The 18,494-nt window shown below is 38.9% G+C and overlaps 1 protein-coding gene across 9 annotated transcripts in view; it reads right to left on the bottom strand.

The window, feature by feature from the left end:
• Nucleotides 1-7,597: 7,597 nt before the first annotated feature.
• BCLAF3 (BCLAF1 and THRAP3 family member 3) overlaps nt 7,598-18,494 on the bottom strand; it is a 49,439-nt gene continuing 38,542 nt past the window's right edge. For 7 of the 9 annotated variants that reach the window (XM_064483343.1, XM_064483351.1, XM_064483345.1 and 4 more), the window contains 2 exons: nt 18,122-18,277; nt 7,598-8,641 (listed from right to left, as the gene is read on the bottom strand). In XM_064483343.1, the coding sequence (XP_064339413.1) occupies nt 8,612-8,641; nt 18,122-18,277 (186 nt within the window). In that variant the 3' untranslated portion in view covers nt 7,598-8,611. The remainder of the gene's footprint in view (nt 8,642-18,121; nt 18,278-18,494) is intronic. The other 2 variants (XM_064483348.1, XM_064483349.1) reach the window with 1 other exon arrangement.

The raw sequence follows: 18,494 nt of genomic DNA, 5'->3' as shown, positions 1-18,494 counted from the left end.
TTGAGAGGTAAATGGGTAACGCTGTGTGAAACCTTCTCTCAAATAATTCAGAAAAAAATGTATGTGCATATGTATGCATACACACACAGAACAATGATAAAGCAAATGGAAACTGTTACCAGGTGGATCTGGGTAAATGGTATATGGCTCCTTGTACTATTCTTGAAACTTTTCTGTACATTTAAAATTATTTCCAAATTAAAAAAAGTTTTAGAAAGATGGATAGATAGACAATTGGTCAAAATGTATGATGTCATGTGTTTCTAAATTTGGTGGAATAATTAGAACTACACCTCGGCCTCATGAAAACAACGAAGGATTCTTTCCCACCCCCAATACTGATCTACTACAAAAACCCAATTTTTTCTAGATTTCATTGCTGTTTTTAACATCTACAATATTTACTGAGGACTGCTCTGTGGCTGGTAGCCTCCAACCCTAACAGTGTAAGGGAAATTGCAAGATGTCTGTTCTTGAGGTGTTAAGGATCTGATGTGGGGAAACGCGGACTAAGATACTGGTAGAAATGCTCATCTGGAAAACTAGGTGGGACTTGAACTGGTGGCAAAGAGGCTGGGGAGGGGAACAAAGAAGCCAAGGCTTGAGGCCAGGAGAAAGCCCAGTGAGGGCAACCCGTGAGACAGCTTACCACTTAGCACCTGTCACGGAGCAGACGCCTGGTGTCGGATGGTTCCCTTCATGCTCCATCCTCTCGTCTGCAGGAAACTGTGAAACAGGGCTGCTAGGAGAGCTCGTGAGAGGAAGTTGGGTACCTAGGAAACCTGAAAAGCAGCTCACCTTCCTACCTTTGTCTCCAAGTACTTCATAAGCCAGATGCTAGAATTTGGACTCTTTTGTCTGTAGGTACCAAGAAGCCACTACAAGGTTTTGGCTAATATGGAGGCCTTTGGACATTCAATAAGTTTTTTGTTGTTGTTGTTTGTTTTTTTTTTTAGCTACTCCTATGTCAGGTGTGGCGTTAGATGGAGGGAAGAGAGAAATACGCTGTGGTTCCTATTCGGTGCCTTTAAGGGCTTAAGCACAGGTGTGTTTAGGTATTCCGGGAGCCCAGAGGAGGAGCAGCTAACTTGGTGAGGCTTGGTTGGGAAAGCTACCAATCTGCGTCATAAGGGTCAGGTATGAAGCAAATAACCAGGCCAATACAGGGAAAGGGCATTTGGGACAATGGAAATGGAAAGAGCACGTGAACAGGTACAAAGGCAGGAGAGCACAGCACATTTGAGGGATTTTATGTGTTTGGTCCACTTTTCTGAGCGGGAGGCTAGCGGAGTGGGTAAGAGGACTGGCAAATAAGCACATGAAAAGATGCTTAACATCATTAGCCGCTAAGAAAATGCCACTTCACAACTACGAATGGCTGAAAACACACAAACAAAATAACTGAGACTGGCATGGGCGTGGAGTCACAGGAACATTCATAAATTGCTAATGAGAGTGTAAAAAGATACAATTAAAAAATGGTTTGGTTATTTCTCACCAAGTAAACATATACTTACCCTATGACCTGACAGTCTCACTTCTAGGTATTTACCTAATTGAAATAAAAAGATATGCCTACATGGGTGGGGAGGGTAGAGCTCAATGGTAGGGCATGTGCTTAGCATGCAGGAGGTCCTGGGTTCAATCCCCAGTACCGCTATTAAAATAAATGAATACATAAATACATAAAACCTAGTTACCCCCCCAAAAAAGAAAAATTATTTTAAAAAAGATATGCCTACATAAAGACCTGTACTTAATTCATAATTGCTGAAAGGTAGAAGGAACAAATTTTCATCAAGTAGTGAATGTGTAAGTAGATTATGGTACATCCAGACAATGAAATACTTACTTAGCAATAAAAAGGAACGAATTAGTGAGATATATTCAACAACATGGACGAATCTCAAAAGCATTATGTTAACTGAAATAAGTCAGACACAACAGGCCACATACTGTATGATTCCATGTATACGGCATTCTGGAAAAGGTAGAATTATAGGGGTAGAAAACACATACTTGTTTGTTTGGGGTGGGAGAGGGGATTGCCCACAAAGGGGCACAAAGGAACATTGGGTGGTAATTAAAATATTTTATATTTTGACTGTGGTGGTGGTTAAATGACAGTATAGATTTGTCAAAAGTTACTGAACTGTATGCCTTAAAAGGGTGAATTTTACTGTATATAAAGTCATACTTAACAAACTTGACTGTAAGAAAGAAATTCTTTCTGGGTCTGAAACATGGCTCTGGCACTTATTAGCTGGTGATCTTGGGCAGTTACTTCCCTTCTCTGTGCCTCAGTTTCCTCATCTGTATAATAGAGATAATGCTAGTACCTACCTCATCGTTTGTCTTTGAAGATGAAATGAGCTAATACATGGAGAGTGCTAGGCCGTTGCCTGACACAGAGTAAGCACTTGGTACTTGTGACCTGTTATTCATACGGTCAGAACAGGCGAGACTGAGCCTTAGGCTTGGCTGCCAATTCCACCTCGCAGTAACTACATAACCTTGGGAAAGCCATTTAACCTCTGGTCATCTCAAAGCTGTGGCAATGTTACCCACCACCTGCCTTGCACACCGCACCGGGTACTTAACAAAGATCAGATGTGAGAAAGGTGAGATCAAGTCATGGCTGGTCATTCAAGGAGAGATTTTTTTTTTTCAAAAATTGGAAAAAAACAGACTCTGAAGGGACTGCCTGGATTCTGAGTCTCTTTGTGAATTAGGGAGCTATTACCTGAGATCATGAACAGAGGAAGAACACTTTTGGGGTTCAGTTCAGTTTCAGGCAGAGTGAGTTTGAGATGGTTGTAGGACATTCCGGTGAAAATTTGTACGTGACAAACGGAAGAGAGGTCAGGGGTGGAGATTACTTTTTTTTTTTTTTAACATTAATGAACACATGGTATCAAAATACATGAATCTAAATGAAATCACCCAAGAAAAATGTGGAGGGAGAGAAGAGAGCCAGGGAATGGGCTCTCAGGATGACCAGTACAAGAGGGCAGACAGAGGGCCAGAGGCCTTGGAGGAGACGGAGAAGAGGTCCAGGGGAGAAGACCAGGTAGGGGAAGCCACAGGAAGGGAAAAGAAGTCACTGAATTCAACAAACACCAAAAGAGCAGGAGCTCTGGAAGAGATACAAAAAGTGAATAAATAGCAAAAGTGATGAGAAGAGTAAACAATTGAAAAAGAGTCCACATTGCCAAGTGCTGGCTTGAGGGTTGGAGGTAAGGACAGCGCTTCAGGAGAGAGAGATGGTGGAAGGGAGATGATCACAGAAGGGGCCCAGCAGGAGCTCAGAGTCCTGCATGAAAGACTCATACACAGGACCCCTCATCGATGACTTTCAGAGTATCAGAGAAAAAGACAAAATCCTAAATCTCTGAGGATAAAAGAAAAATAGTTCACATATACAGGAGCAGGAGCCAAAGCAATGGAGAAATGTTTCTAAACTACAAAGAAAGTTATTTCCAACTTATTCTAGATATTTCATATGAGTCAAATCATATAATATTTGTCCTTTTGTGACTGGCTTATTTCACTCAGCGTAACATTTACCAGGCTTATGCCCGTGGTAGCATGTGTCAGCACTTCATTCACTTTTATGGCTGAGTAAGAGTCCATTGATAGACCACACTTTATCTGTTCATCTGTTGATGGACACTTGAGTTGTTTCCACCTTTGGGCTTTTGTGAATAATGCCGCAAGCACACGTATGTGAGTCTCTCTTTTCACTTCTTTTGGGTGTGGAGTGGAATTGTTGCATTATATGGGCTTTCTGAGGAACTTCTAGGCAACGTTTTTCACCACAGTTGTTAAGAGACCATTAAGTCTGCAGCACCGTGTTCCCTGCAATCCCTTGAAGAAACTCTCATCACCAAGAACGTCCCAACACTGGAGTCAATTTCTCCTTTACTAAATATTACTTTAAGTATCACTAGAAGGGACTAGAATCTGAGGTAAGAATTTACTTTAGAAGATTATCTATAAAATTTAATCTAGTTTTTCATATCTTAAACGATGTGTACAGCAAAAACAAATCAGCTCTCCTAATTTTAATAATTCAGAATTTTGTAAGACATTTTTAGCTTTCTGGGAATGAGATTCTGTCCTCTGCCCTCTAAAATACATAGACTTGACTGTCATACAAACCGCAAACACATTATGTGACTATGTGCAAAGGCTTCCGAATATACATAAATAAGACATTATCTCAACTACCAGAAAGAAAAAGCTCAGAAAAAAAGACTAATAACAAATAGCAAAATGTTAGTTTACACTAAATATGTGAACAGTGTGGTTATGAATTTTTCTTCCTTTTACATACTATTCTGAGTGAATTCAAATTATATGTAATTATGTTAAATATTATAAAGCAATAATTTTACTAAAAAGTTAACACATACCTTAAATAAGCTTGTCCACATTTGATGATGGAGGAGTAAAACCCTTCTGGACTAAGGAGATAAAGCTTGTTTACATGGATTTTAGTAACACATATACAATGGAGAGGATGAAATATTCTTACCACTTTTATTAAAAGACTTTATTTTATAAAAACGATACAATGCTCATTATATTCAACCAATACAGAAAAGCACAAAGAGGCACTTATAACTTCACCACTTAAGAAATTCCATGTTAACAGCAGGTGGGCATGTGTCCTGACCTCTCTCTTCACATGTACACGGAGGAGAGGACTGATGGTGAGAATCACTGTACTTTCTATTTTTAAAAGTTTTAGAGTTAACTTGATTTGAATGCTACAGAAAATATTAGAAATGAAGCTGAAGGTGCTGCTGAACTTCAGATTAATATCTTTTCACTGTAAGGGCTATGGGTTCCTAAAAAAACCTAAGGAAACCAGTGATTCTCAGACTTGAGCGTGCATCAGAATCCCCTGGAGGGCTTGTTAAAAGACAGCTGGGTCCACCATCAGAGCTTTTGATTCAGCAGGTCTAGCGTGGGGCCTGAGAATTTGCATTTCTAACAAGTTCACATGAGATGCTGATTTTGCTGGTTAGGGAACCACATTTTGAGAACCACTGCGTTAAGGTCAAGAAAAAAAGACTATGAACAACTTAAGGTTGGGCACTAGGTTTTATTCTATTTTATATAACAAAATCTTAGACACTGTAACTTGATACCTGGCCACAGAAGATGAGGTGGTTAGTTCTTAGTCTTGGTTCCATTTTCCCCCACCCCACCCCACCCCTGCCATGTCCCAACTGATTAACACATTTTAATTTTTGTCAAGATTTATAACATTTATATTGTATTCTACAACTCTGATGCCTCAATTTTAAAATCTTCGTTGAGTATTTTAATGCATTCAGAGCTCATAACCATTCCTTTTCGAGAAACTGTGTTGGGGAACCTGGTATCCTTCTCTCTCTTCTGGGTTCCCATTAAGCATCCAGAACTGGTGCTCCTGGACCCAAAGGCCTATCTTATACTGGGGGCTTTGGCTGCCCCAGGCTGCTCTGTGACCTGGAGAGTGTCTTGTCCTGGTGAATCTTTCCCCTTTCGCTGAGGACCTGAGACAATAGCATAGACTCCACCTTCCCAAGGATTTTCCTAGACTCTTCTCCATGTGACCTAGTCATCTCTTCTGTCCCCTTGTCCATACTGGGGCCCCCGTCACTCCGTTTCTTGGCTCAGTGCTACTTAGCGAGGTGGGGAGGGCTGAAGTCAGGCCGCACCTTTGTTGCATGAGCATCATTTCCCTGCGTCCTTGTCTGCTGGCTGCGGGCCAGTCTGTGGTTGCTGGTTATTGGATTTGCTAGATAATGTAGGAGAGTTTCTGATCCAGCTTGCTTTTTCTTGCTTCCACCTGAAAGTATCTCCATTCTTTTCCTAAAAACTATTTAAAAATCTAAGATTTATTGGGTAAAATGTGGTCCATATTATGCATATACATAATTATAATGTCAGTATAATAGTTCTTTTTCCAATAGAAAAAAAAAAAAGAAAATGTATCCTCCAAAATATTTATAGTACTTTTTCCCTGTGGTAAGATTTATAGTTGATTCTTTTTAAAACTGAAATTTATACTGAGATAATTTTAGACTTATATGAAGCTGTAAGAAATAATCCAGAGAGATCCCATGTACACCTTTACCCAGTTTTCCCCAACCCATCTAATTTTAAAACTAGCAAAACCACCAACAGAATAGTGGCTTCTGAGGTTTGCGAAACCAGTAAGAAAGAAACATGACCAGGGGCTACTCAACCAGGAATGCCAATTTTTCTCTCAACCTTGAGTAGATTACGTCCGCTATAGTACTTAACGCTCTAGATTGCAGTTCTTTGCTTTTGTGAATCTCCTCCCCAGTCTGTGAGGTTCCTCAGAGCAGGAACTGTGTCTTATTATCTCTGTCTTCCAGTGCCAGAGAAGGGCCTTCCACACAGAGGAGGAAAGGGAGAAAGCAATGAATGTGACTTATCAAAACAACTTCTTTTCTAAAGTCTCATGCATTAAAGAATTCAAATTCTTTCCAGTCAATAAAAAGTGCCATGGATAACCTTTTGTTCAACCTCCACATGAAAATTAAGATATTTAGTTCCTAATATACATATTCTATTTGTTACTCATTCATGCAACTAGTATTTCATGAGTTTCTACTATGTGTCAAGTAGGATGCTTGCAGCTGGAGATGCTACAATGAACAAGACAGACATGGCCCCTGTCCTTATTTTATACTCTAAATTATAAAGCAAGCCTTTCTTTTTAGCCTTTAGACCTTATGCACTCTATGTTTTCTAAGTACATCCATGCTACAAATAGGTATTTTGCAAATAACATTTTGAGAGAGTGCCAAACGTATGCTCAAATATGCCTAAAATCAGTTGTGGAATGATTAAGTAATGAAACTATTTTACACTTAAGTGCTACAATAAATAAAAATCAAACTATAGTATCAATGTTGTTTACTGAGTTACATTTCTATGTTTAATGTCTGTTTTCCCATCAGACTGTTCGTACTGTAAAGACAGGCTCCATGAGTCTTCTCTTGTTCACTGCTGTAATTTTAGGGCAGAATCTGTGCAATAAATATGTGTTAATCTAATGATCAGCTATTCAAGGCTTATTACTATCCGTCAGAATATGGGAATAAATGAAATAAATTATTTAAAAATTTAAGGCAGATGTTATGAGTACCTAACACAAAATAAAGTTGTCTTCTACCGTGTGCATGCATTTCTTCCTTACCATAAGTGGAATGTTAAATATGTTTGGAAAACGTGACCTACAGAGACAGTACACAGCATAAGACAGGTCATCTATCCAAATTTATTACCCGATTTTAATGCATCAAGTGCTCTTGACCCTCCTTTACTGTTGACCCACTAAGGAAATGGCTGCTCTATCTTTTAAAGGTATATTTTTAAAAATTAAATGTTTGCAGTAAGATTTTTCATAATCCAGTCATGAAAAATTAAGTTCTTATCAGATTTTGATGCAGCAAGTTCTGACTTTGTAAGTGTAGAATAGTGTTTTAAACACCAGTAGGTCCTACCCAGGCTATACCTGCCATGCAAAATTAAAATAATGTTCTCACAAACTAGCAAGTAACTGCTTCGAGCAGAAGGAGCAACAATATTTTATTTCATTACAATTAAACATTTCACAAAAATTTAAATGGGAATGTATACGCACTATCAAGCAGAACAGAGAAAACATAAAGAAATAAGGTACTGAGACCTAGAAGATCATTTAAAGTCCCATCAGTGTTACTTTATACACAGTAGGTACTCAATACAACTAAAATGAAGATAAACATGTTAGAGTATGTGCTTGCAAACTGTGTAATGCTGTAATAGTAAAGTACAGTTTCCAATATGAGATTTTGCTTGTCAGTTTTTTAAAAGCCTTTAAAAATATGATCTGCACAAGCTTGCCCTGAGGGAAAGAAAGATGGAATACAGATTATAAAATATGGATTTTCAACAAGAGCATTTTGAAAGTGGAAAAGAGCAAATAGTTGTGGAAAAAACCGAATGAACCAATTACTAAAAATTCAGTGCACTCATAACTACCTGATGGAAAATTTGAAGCACCTTTTCTCTTGCCTTCCTGTGTCATAATATGAAATGCATGAATTATATAGACCTTGATCTTCAGAAGCTTAAGAAAACTTCAAGTTGTAAGCCAAAATGTCATCAGAAAAAGAAAAATCTTGTATAAAAATTGCTACCATAAGGCCACTGTTTCAAGTTCTTTCATGTACAGACACTATACAATTCGGATACTTTTGTTTTTGTTTTTTATTACATAAGCGAAACTTTCAACATAGAAATGTCTGGATATAACTCAGTTCTCTATGAAACCATGCTCAGAGAAAAATGCGTCAACAAATAATGCCCTTTTGAGACTTTCTGCAAAAGAAGCTGTAATTAGTACAACTTTTAAATTGAATACTGTAATTTAAAAGCAACTGTTAAGTGTAAAAAAGTTGCAGCATTCCACTACGGAAAAATAAAGTTATTTTATCAAGAAAGTTACAGTATTAGTGCTTTAGTGCCAATTCTAACTCTTGACAAAAAAAGATGCTCCCAAATATCGTCCTGTAGTGTCGTTTCCATTTCTAACAATTCCAAATTAGATTGCTGGGACAATGTTTGTATATTCCTATTGAGAGAAAACAAAAGAAATACAGACTTTAAAAGAAGCATTAGTTCCAACATCTGAGCTAGAGTTTTGTTTACACTGCAATTTTCAAAATATTTTAATTAATATATTTACTGCTCGCACTCAAGATCCCCACAAAGTGATGTGGATCCCCAAAGACACAAAGGAACAACAGAACACATCAAAGTGGATATCAAATGATAGTCAGTAGGACAGAGAAAATATATGGCTCTCGTTAGGCTAGAATACCATACAGCATTCTGCTGTTTGGGTGGGTTTCACTGGGGATATCTCTGACAAAAATATCAAGACTCTTAAACCTTAGTCCCTCAAGTACAGAGCCTAACATGACACACGCACAACTTCAAATGGGTATTTTATCTTTGTCATCATATGGTATCTAATTCTAAAACTATATGGACTCTTCTAGCTTGCCTGGTAACAGCAGAGAAAGCTGTTAGAGGGAGGAAAGCTTTCTTGCTTTTGGATGGTTACCTACAATGTAAAAAGATGTATGACTTCAATAAACACAGGAAAAGGAATTCACAATAAGACTATGATTATAGGATAATGACTGAATTCTATACTGTGATGCTATGCAAAATATTAAGTTACCAACCACAAACTGGACATAAGACCATGCAACTAATAAAAGAGCAAAAATGGTAGAATGGCATTTTTTCTGAGACATTAAAAAACTTATTAATACATATAGCCTTACCTTTTACTAGGATCTTACATTATTAAAACTGAAAGAAATTTGAAAGATTTATTTTTTGGCATTTGTATTAGTATGGAAACGTTTAATTCCAAACAAAAACAGTTCCGACAGAAAATTCTTCTTTCTCTTTTGGTTAACAAAATGTTCAAAGTATATGCATATATTTTTGTCAACATCATTCCCTTAAATAGAGGCAGACTTCATTGTACCCTATTTCTTTACCCATTACATAATATAAAAATCATATACACTGATCTTCAAATAAAATGTCTGTTGCCTACTAACAACTTTCAAAACAAAGTATAATAAATTCAGTTTTTCTTCAACTGAAATATCTTATTTATAAAAATGTGGAATTACTCTGAGCCACATTCACCCTTGACATTGCTTCTACAATGTCTCTCGGATTGACCCCTGCTACATTCTTCCAATTACGTGAAAACCTATTTTAGGCAGAATGCTGAACTAGACGTATGAGCATCACCCTCACCTAGGTTTTCATAACTTGACACTTGTGTCATTGCAAGTGTTTCCTTGTTGGTCTTTCTGCATCTCGCCTCCTTCCAGAACCTTCCTACCCACTGCCCACCAAGCAATCATCCTCAGACACCACTTTCTCCTTCTCAGTCTAGGAAGATGTCTTACTGCTGACACCTCACACCCTTCATATTCTACCCAGATTTTGAAGCCTCCATAGTTTGCATAACCTGTCTCTACCCAGCTCCACATTCTCCTGCCAAACATGGATCTTTAGCCGCAGGCCCTCCCGTGTCCTGCTCTTCTCCGTGATTCTGCTTACAACCTACCTCCTCTGTGAAGAGAGTAGAAATCAAAGCACTTAGCATACATTCTCTGACCATTTCTAACATATTGATTTTTTCCTCCTCTCTTTAGGCACTTACCATCTGTGAAATTAAGCTCTTCAAAACATGGTTGTACAGAAAAGAGTTAACACAGCATACTTGACCGTTATCCTTTGAAAGGCCTGCTTGTAAGGTTAGCTCTTGGCTGGCATCTAAGAACTTAGATTTCAGGAGAGTTCTCACCACTGATGAGTGTCTAAATTGTGCAAACAATATGGTCTATGCTGAATACCTGCTTTCTTGCTCAGAGTCTGGAATTTGGGTATGTGCCTGGCAAGGGGTACCCACGTGACCAGCACTGGGCACTGAGTTCAGTTCATTTCAGTTCAAAATCTAGGCTTTGGAGCCAGACAGACCTAGCACTGTTACCTAATAGCTGGATCACCTTGGCTAGGTTACTTAACCTCTCTAAACATCAATTTCCTCGTGCAGGAGAGAGTCAACACAGCAGACCTGACTGCTGTCCTTGGATGGGCCTGTTTACAAGGTTGACCCTTGTAAGCATCTGGAAACTTGGACTTCAGGACGGTTCTCACCCTGAAGTCATGAGGAGCTCACAGGGCCTAAGCTGTCTGTACAAACGACGGGACTTACCCCGCTTTCCCGCTCAGAGTCTGGAATTTGGGGGTGTGGCTGGCAGGGGGCGCCTACATGACCAGCGCTGGGCACTGAGTCTCTAACCAGCGTCCCTGGCTGGCAACATTTCACACGTGCTGTCACAGCTCGTCGCCGGGGGCTCACGCACACCCTGTGTGACCGCAGTGGGAGAGGACGACACTCTGGGAAACTCGCAGCTGGGCTCCTCTGGGCTTTGCCCGGGGCGCCAGTTCCCTTGGCTGGTGGCACCCGTGCAGCCTCGGCTGTAACACAGCCCAGCGGTGAGTGCCGCCACCTGCTGCGTCCTCTGAGTCCTCCTAGCCAATCCGCGCACTGGGGTGGTCCTGGGACCCCTGACACAATTGCTGCTGTTCGCTGACTTTTTAGAACTATGGAGTGTGTATGTGTGTGTGTGTGTGTGAAAGAAAGAGGGAGAGATTAGATTTGATTCCATTCAACAAGCATTTTTAAAGATAGACTCTATGAAAGGCCAATAGGGGAAGACATGAAGACTTATGAGGTACTCTCTAGCCTCAAGGAGTTGATCGTTTGTTGGAAGAAACAGGAAGGTAAATAGCAACAGTTAGAGATCAAATGGAACAAGAGCTAAAGAGGGGCTCTGGTAAGGCTTTTCAGTGGGGCTTAAAAGCAAAGAAGGGTTTAATAAGAAAAGAATGGGGATCAGGATGCTATTTCTAGCCAAGAGAATAGCAGGAACAAAGATAGAAATACATGAAAACATATGTTATGCTCCAAAAAGCAGAGGCTGTATGGAAACATGTAATTAGAAAGGTAGCTTAGTGCTGGACCTGGCTAACAAGTCTGGTCTCATTTTTTGTAGGCAACAGAATCTTCCTTGGAAGGTGCTGGCACAAAACTGATACGATTCAGACTGTGTTTCAGGACAGTAACTGCATTAGTAGTGAAAGGACAGACTAAGCTAATCACAGGAGACAAGGGAGCAAGTTAGAGGCTCCAAAGATTCCCAAAACAGACCAGGAATATCTGAGAATGTGACATACAGTAAACGTGGCATTTTCAATCAGTGGGGAAAGGACAAACTATTCAATAAGCAGTGTTAGAAAAACTGACTGTCCATCGGGAGGAAAAATTAGATCCTGACCTCACATTGTATCATAAAAACAAATTCAAATAAGAACAAATATTCATATGTTTAAAAAAGTAACCATAAAATTGTATGCAGCTTTTGGCAGGAAAGAGCTCTCTGCAGGAGGCCCCCTTTCTCTTGTCACTATAGCAGAGCAATATTGTCACTAACTTTACACCAGGCACCCTCATGCCCTACTCATCTCCTGTCCAAGCACACCTTTCAAATCTTTTGATCACACAATGCCTTGCCTAACCTGTTGGTTCTTTCTGTAGATCAAAGAAGTAGAAATGAAGAATAAATAATTAAGATCTCCTCCCTAGCGTCCCCTTCAGTCATCTCACAAACTGTGTGAACAATACAGCATCTAAGGAAAGATCACAAGAAGTCGACAAGCTGCACGCAGTGGCAGATGGTGACGCCTCTGCCCCCATCTCGATGATTAACCAAGATTACTTCCCTTTTCCCTTTAAAAACTTTCATGGCCGAGCAGAACCTCGGGAGTTGGCTTTTGGGGACACTGAGTCCTGGCCTTCTTCCCAAATTGCTGGCTTTCTGATTAAAAGCAACATTTTCCACTTCTACCAACACTTGCCTCTCGGGCATTGATTTTCAAGTGGCGAGCAGCTGGACCTGAGTTCAGTAACAAAACTGCTTAAAGGAAACACAGTAAGGAATTTTTGTAAGCATAAACATGATGTGAAATCTTAAAGCCATATAAGGTAAACATGACAGATTCATGGACATTTCCAAGTTCTGTAATATAAAAGCCACCATCAACAGCTGACAAACAAAATAAATAGCAGCAAAATGTATGACTGGTTAATACCCTTAGTAAATCAACAGCTCTCACAAATCAATAAGAAAAAGAGAAACACTGGCAAAGCATAGGAATAAGGAAACTGAGGGAAGAAATACAAATGGCCAATAACATATAAAAAAACACGCTCACCTCATTAATAATTGAAGAAAGGCAAGTGAGAACTATTTTCTGCTATTAGATTAACAACGGGTAATAAAGACTGATAATATGGAGTGCTGGCTAGGGTATAAACAGGCCCTTTCATGTACTTCTGGTGAGAGCAGAAATGAATAAAAAGGGAGCTCTGGCAAGGTACCAAAACATCAATGTGCACAGTGGCGTTACCAAAATAATGAAAACCTGTAAAGTATCATCAACAGAGGCTTGGTTAAGTAAGTCAGCAGTCATCAAACGGGGGTACACATACCCTGACAGGTATATGAAGACTTTCCAGTGAGTATGTGGATACAGACAGCTTGGAGGGAATTAATTTCCAGATCTTCAAATTCTCCATGTTTGCTTTCTAAACTTAACCTGCCTGTACAATTGGTTAAGGCTGGTCTCCTACCTCTCACTCTAAACCAGAAAGATACACCTTCTCATCCTGAATCTTAGTACTTTGCATTACCTGGGGACTCCCCTTCCCGCAAAAAGGGGACAATTGGAAATATTACTAATTGTGGCAAGAAAGTGATTCAACCCTAGCAGCTAGTAATAAATAGCATGCTTCTGCAAGTCGGAAGCTTTCCATTTCTTTGCTTTTGTTTAATTGTAGGAGGATAAAATCAAGCTGTCAGTAAAACAACATTCAAAATATTTATTTGATGATAGATCACTAAGTGATTTTTGGCCTATAATTCAGAGTGAGTCCAAAGAAACGAATGGCATCGCTATAAGAAAAGTCCTTTCATTTTCAGCTATACAGTCATATAAACAAGATTTCTCAGGACTTACATCTATCAAGAGAAAAAATACAATTAGAATGGATACTTGAACACTATTATTCTGCTAGTAATATGTATCTATGAATACATGAACTAATTGAAAAGAGAAATGCATTTTCCAATAAAATTTTTGTCTAATCAATACTTAACAAAATCTATAATATATTACATGCTATCTTGATCAACTGTAATGTTAATTCAATCCAGAGGAAATATTTAACACTTAACACTCACAGTAATAGATTAATATTAGGTATCATATTTGATTTGGTGGTCAATAAAAGATTTTCAAAGATAAAAGTCTATGGGGCAAGCAGAATAGGATCCAAATTCAAGTCAAAAAAAAAAGGAATGATGTAAAATTTTTCACTGTTAAAAGAAATTGCATATTTTAAAAAATAGATGATGTTAGTTATCAAATTCTTGTGGTTTGCAGGTTCAGTGAAGAGATTTAAAAGAATGAGAATGATGTTTAACAGTTTTATTTAAGACCCTCTATAGTATGGCAGAAATATCCTTTATGAAAAACTTACAAAAAATATTAGATACCAACCTAAAAATGTGCAAGGAAGTAGATAAGTTTTTCAAAATGTTAGGGTAAGTAAGCAGAAGTTTGAAGAGCACTGAGATATATAATACATCCATAGAGTGGAATGATATGCAGCCATGAAAATGAATGAACTGAACGAAGCAATGGGTGAGTGATAGAAATAAGACGACTTAGAACAATCACAGTTGGAAGGAGAACTGGGAGGATTAGCCGGACAAGTTTCTAGTGTGGCTGGCTACCTGGGAGAGCTATGGACCATGAGGAGAAATCAGTGGTCTGGGGAGGAGAGCAAGTGTGATTTTATTTTTAACAGCTTTACTGAGATAAAATTCACAAACCATACAGTGCATCCATTTAAAGTGTGTAACTCAGTGGTTTTCAGCATAACCACAGAGCTGTGCAAGCATCGCAATAATCACTCCTTTTGTGCCCCAGCATACTTCAGCTTGAGGCACACAGCAGGTGTACAACAGGTTCCTGTTGATTCATCTGAGCTTGGCTCCTGTTCTATCTTTGTACTCCATGACTTTCAAGGTTTTTTTCAACCCCCAAAGCCATGAATCCCAGTCTTTAACTTCCTCCCTGCAGTGTCTTTATGCTCTGTCCTTCCCCCTCTTTCTATCCATGGGCAGAGGTCTGGTAGACACCTAGTTTACAGGCACCTGAGGCTGCTGGAGTATCTATGATGCTGAGAACTCCATGTTTTCCTGACCAAATGCACAACTGCCAAGAGATTTTCAGAGGCAACATTCCCAGAGGGGGCTTCATGAATTCTGACTAGGTTCTTTGTTCTAATCTGATCATAGACCCTCAAGAGTTTCTAAAACTTTCTATGATAGGCAGAGAATACTTAATGGGGGCACTTGTGAATGACAGTCGATAAATGACAAGCCTTATTCCAGGAAGTAGTAGACATTTCTCCCAACCCCTCATCTTCCAGCCCAAGCACAGAATCCAAGAGAAAGGAAACATAATAAAATGAAATCTAGGTGCCAGAATGGGATTAATATGACAAGTCCAAGATGAATGAGGAGGAAGAATTTCGGTTCTGTACTTTCCTAATACTGCTTGGGAATCTTACTACTTGGGAGGCAGCTGAGGAGCCAATGCAGTTTTAGGGAAGCCACAAATGTTCTGGTAAGTGAACAAGAGGACATATTAGGAGCATAAATAGGATCTCCCTGACCCTTCCCTGAGGCTGTTTGGTGTTGGAAACAAGCAGCCCATATCTGATGGCACAGTAACCAGACTGTACACCAGATGAGCATCACAAGAACTTCAAGCCATAAATGATCAGTCCAGACATTTCAATATGGTGGGGGAGTGAGAAGTCCAGACAAGATCAATCTAAATCTTCCTGTTGGTCTTTGAAGAATGTGGGGATACATAGGTTCATATCTAATTTCAGGTTCAAGAAGTTCCAGGGCACCTAGATTAATTAAGCATGCATCCTTAATTAATGTAGCTGGTGATCTAATAATTGAAAACAATGAACTCCCTAGTAGGGCAAAAAGCCAAAGCAGTGTACAGATGCTGCTCAGACTAAGGTTTCTCTCCAGGGCAGGACCGCCAAAGTTCCCTCCAATGCTAAAGCTTGGGATGAAGCAACGCTGGAAGAAACCAAAGACTCAGGCTTTCACCTTTTTTCTTTAGGACATGAAAATCAAGGTAAAATGGAGCAATAGGTCTAAACTGTCGGTCTGTACGTATGGAATGGGGTTCCGGAGTAGCACAGCAGTCCTGGAATGGCTCTGATGTCAAGTAAGCCTGAAGTACCTTAGTTCAGACTTTGGCAGAAACAGAACAGCTGCAATGCCTCATTCCCTCCCCTAAAGGTTAGGGGAGTGTGGAGCCCAGCTGTTAAGAAGGGCGCTAATACTAGGGTATCTGATTTCATGCCATGCTTGGAGAGGTGGGCCTGGTTCAAAAACAAATCTATACAAAGCCTGGCTATGGCTTGCTTGCAGGCACTGACAGTACCCAGGCTGGAAAAGCTCATGTCATAGTAGCTACAACACAAACATATATAAAGTAGCATTCAGAATGGTAGGCTCAAGAAAAAGAGTATTAGACATTAATTTTTTAAAAATCTAGTGTGTGGGGATGAATTCTAAAGCACTCAGTTGGCAGTGAAAGGCAACAGGAAGGTGAGACTATGTTCTACCTGGGACCCTAACTGTAAGAGCTACATTCTAGATGACACAAAAAGCCTAGGCCCTAACGATTGGAGATCCAAAGCAGGTTGTGGCTCTTTCTAGGACACACTTGTTACCCTAAGATGAAGGCTTGATGTCTTGTTTCTACATGCTGTTAAGTGAGGCTGGTAGGCAACGTGGTCTGGAAGAACTGGGTGGTCAGCAGGAACTGGGCAAGGTGGGCCAAAGGAAAGGATGATGAAATGGAGCAAGTTCAATGAGCATATAGAAACTGCAGGCAGAGGCAGACAGTCAAGTAAGCACTCAGGAGCCCCAAATCATCTAAAAAAGAGATAAAATGGAGTTAACTGAAGCTAATACTCAAAGGTCAGCCCAGAGCTAACAGAAGAGAAACACACAACGTGTACCTGAAACCCAACCTTGCAACTGAGGAAAAGGCTTGCCTCAGCCTTCCTCCTGACTATCAATGACTAGCTTCCCTGAGAACAGCCAGGCTGCCATCTGTGATTGGGGACACATGCCTAGAAGATCTGCTGCAAAGAAACTAGCCACATGAGGCAGAAAGAGAAGCAGCACCTTGATCCAATGGTAGGGAGGGGTATGAGAGGGGACCGTGACTCCAATTACACTCACGTTTTTGAAGAAGAGAGAGCTTTCATAACAGTGAAATTGGAAACCTCTCCTAGGTCACTCAGTTAAAACTGGGGGATGGGAGAGGTTGCAGAAAATATTCTATTCAACCTTAAAACTTCAAAAAAAAATCAGTTGTCAACTCCATTCTATTGGTCCATCTTTTAAAAAATAAGTTTCACTAAAATCACTAAATAAGCTTAATGTAAAGGCTTCACAAGCAAGAATATTTATGGAAACACGGAAGGTGAGAAAATTTATAAAATCAGTTGGATGATTTGGTAGCAACATTAGATATACATCTTTTTCTCAGAAGAAAATAATAGCCCAAATTTATTAACAAAAATGAGTCAGTAGTTGACAAACATGCCTCACTTAACAGATGTAACACTTCTGTTCTCATTTGAAATATAATTTGTAGAAGTTAATTTTATATCATATTTATGCTGCATTTTCAAATATCAACACGGCAAATTTAAATAAAATCAATCCACAACTAAAAGAGTATGCAATTCAAATGATCAAGTAATGAAATTTTTTATTAATATTGAAAGTTAGCAATATAGTGGTGATGGTTGCACAGCATTGTGAATGTAACTAATGCCAGTGAATTGTATAAAGATGGTTAAAATGGCAAATTTTATTTCACATATATTTTATTACAATTAAAAAATATAAATGAATTGGGGAAAAAGAAAAGTTAGTGTATTTTGCAATTATGTACCCTTTTTTATTTAGTCAGTTCAATATTTTTTGGTACCTAGATAATTCACATTGTAATAAGGCTAAAATAAATCAGCTAAAAGTCTTTACCTGAATTTTCATTTCAAAGATTAACCATACAACAGAAATTCTAAAGTAAAAAGTTCAAACATCAGGCATATTTAAAGTATTCGAGGCATACTAGCTAAGTCATTTTAAGATTAAACAGTCTCACAACTCTATTACCATTGCTCCTTTAAATTTTTGGTCAACTATCATGCAGTAAGAACACTGAAATCTAGGTTAAGTCAAAATTAAATTAAAAACCCAATTTTTCTATTAAACATGGATACTTTAGGAGTTCAAAAGTCACTCAACATTTTTTAAATGATCATAATCCAACTAACCTTTTTTTTCCTCAGTAATCTTTCTCTGAATTTATTAGTGATAAATCCCCTTGGACCAGCGAACCGCAGACGCTGATATTTAGCCTGAATGTACAAGCTCTTCTGTACTAGGCCTGATTTATATTGGGGCTGAAATCTGCCACCTCTAAAGTTGGTCTGTAAAGGGAAAAATAATTAAATGTTAAAACTACAGCTTCCAAACCTACTTTATTAGTATAAGAAATGGAAAAAATGTCTGGAACTTAGAGCTGCCCTTAATTCTATATTTAAAGGGAAAAAGTTAATGATGGTAATAAAGTACGTTTTCCTCAAACCAGCTACCTAGTTTATTTTATAATAATAAATTTTAAAGTATTTTACATAAAATGAATTT

The sequence above is a fragment of the Camelus dromedarius genome, chromosome X (assembly GCF_036321535.1).
Source record: "Camelus dromedarius isolate mCamDro1 chromosome X, mCamDro1.pat, whole genome shotgun sequence".
Classification (NCBI taxonomy): Eukaryota; Metazoa; Chordata; class Mammalia; order Artiodactyla; family Camelidae; genus Camelus; species Camelus dromedarius.
The sequence above is the reverse complement of the archived record's forward strand: the minus strand, read 5'-3'. Positions and strand labels throughout refer to the sequence as shown.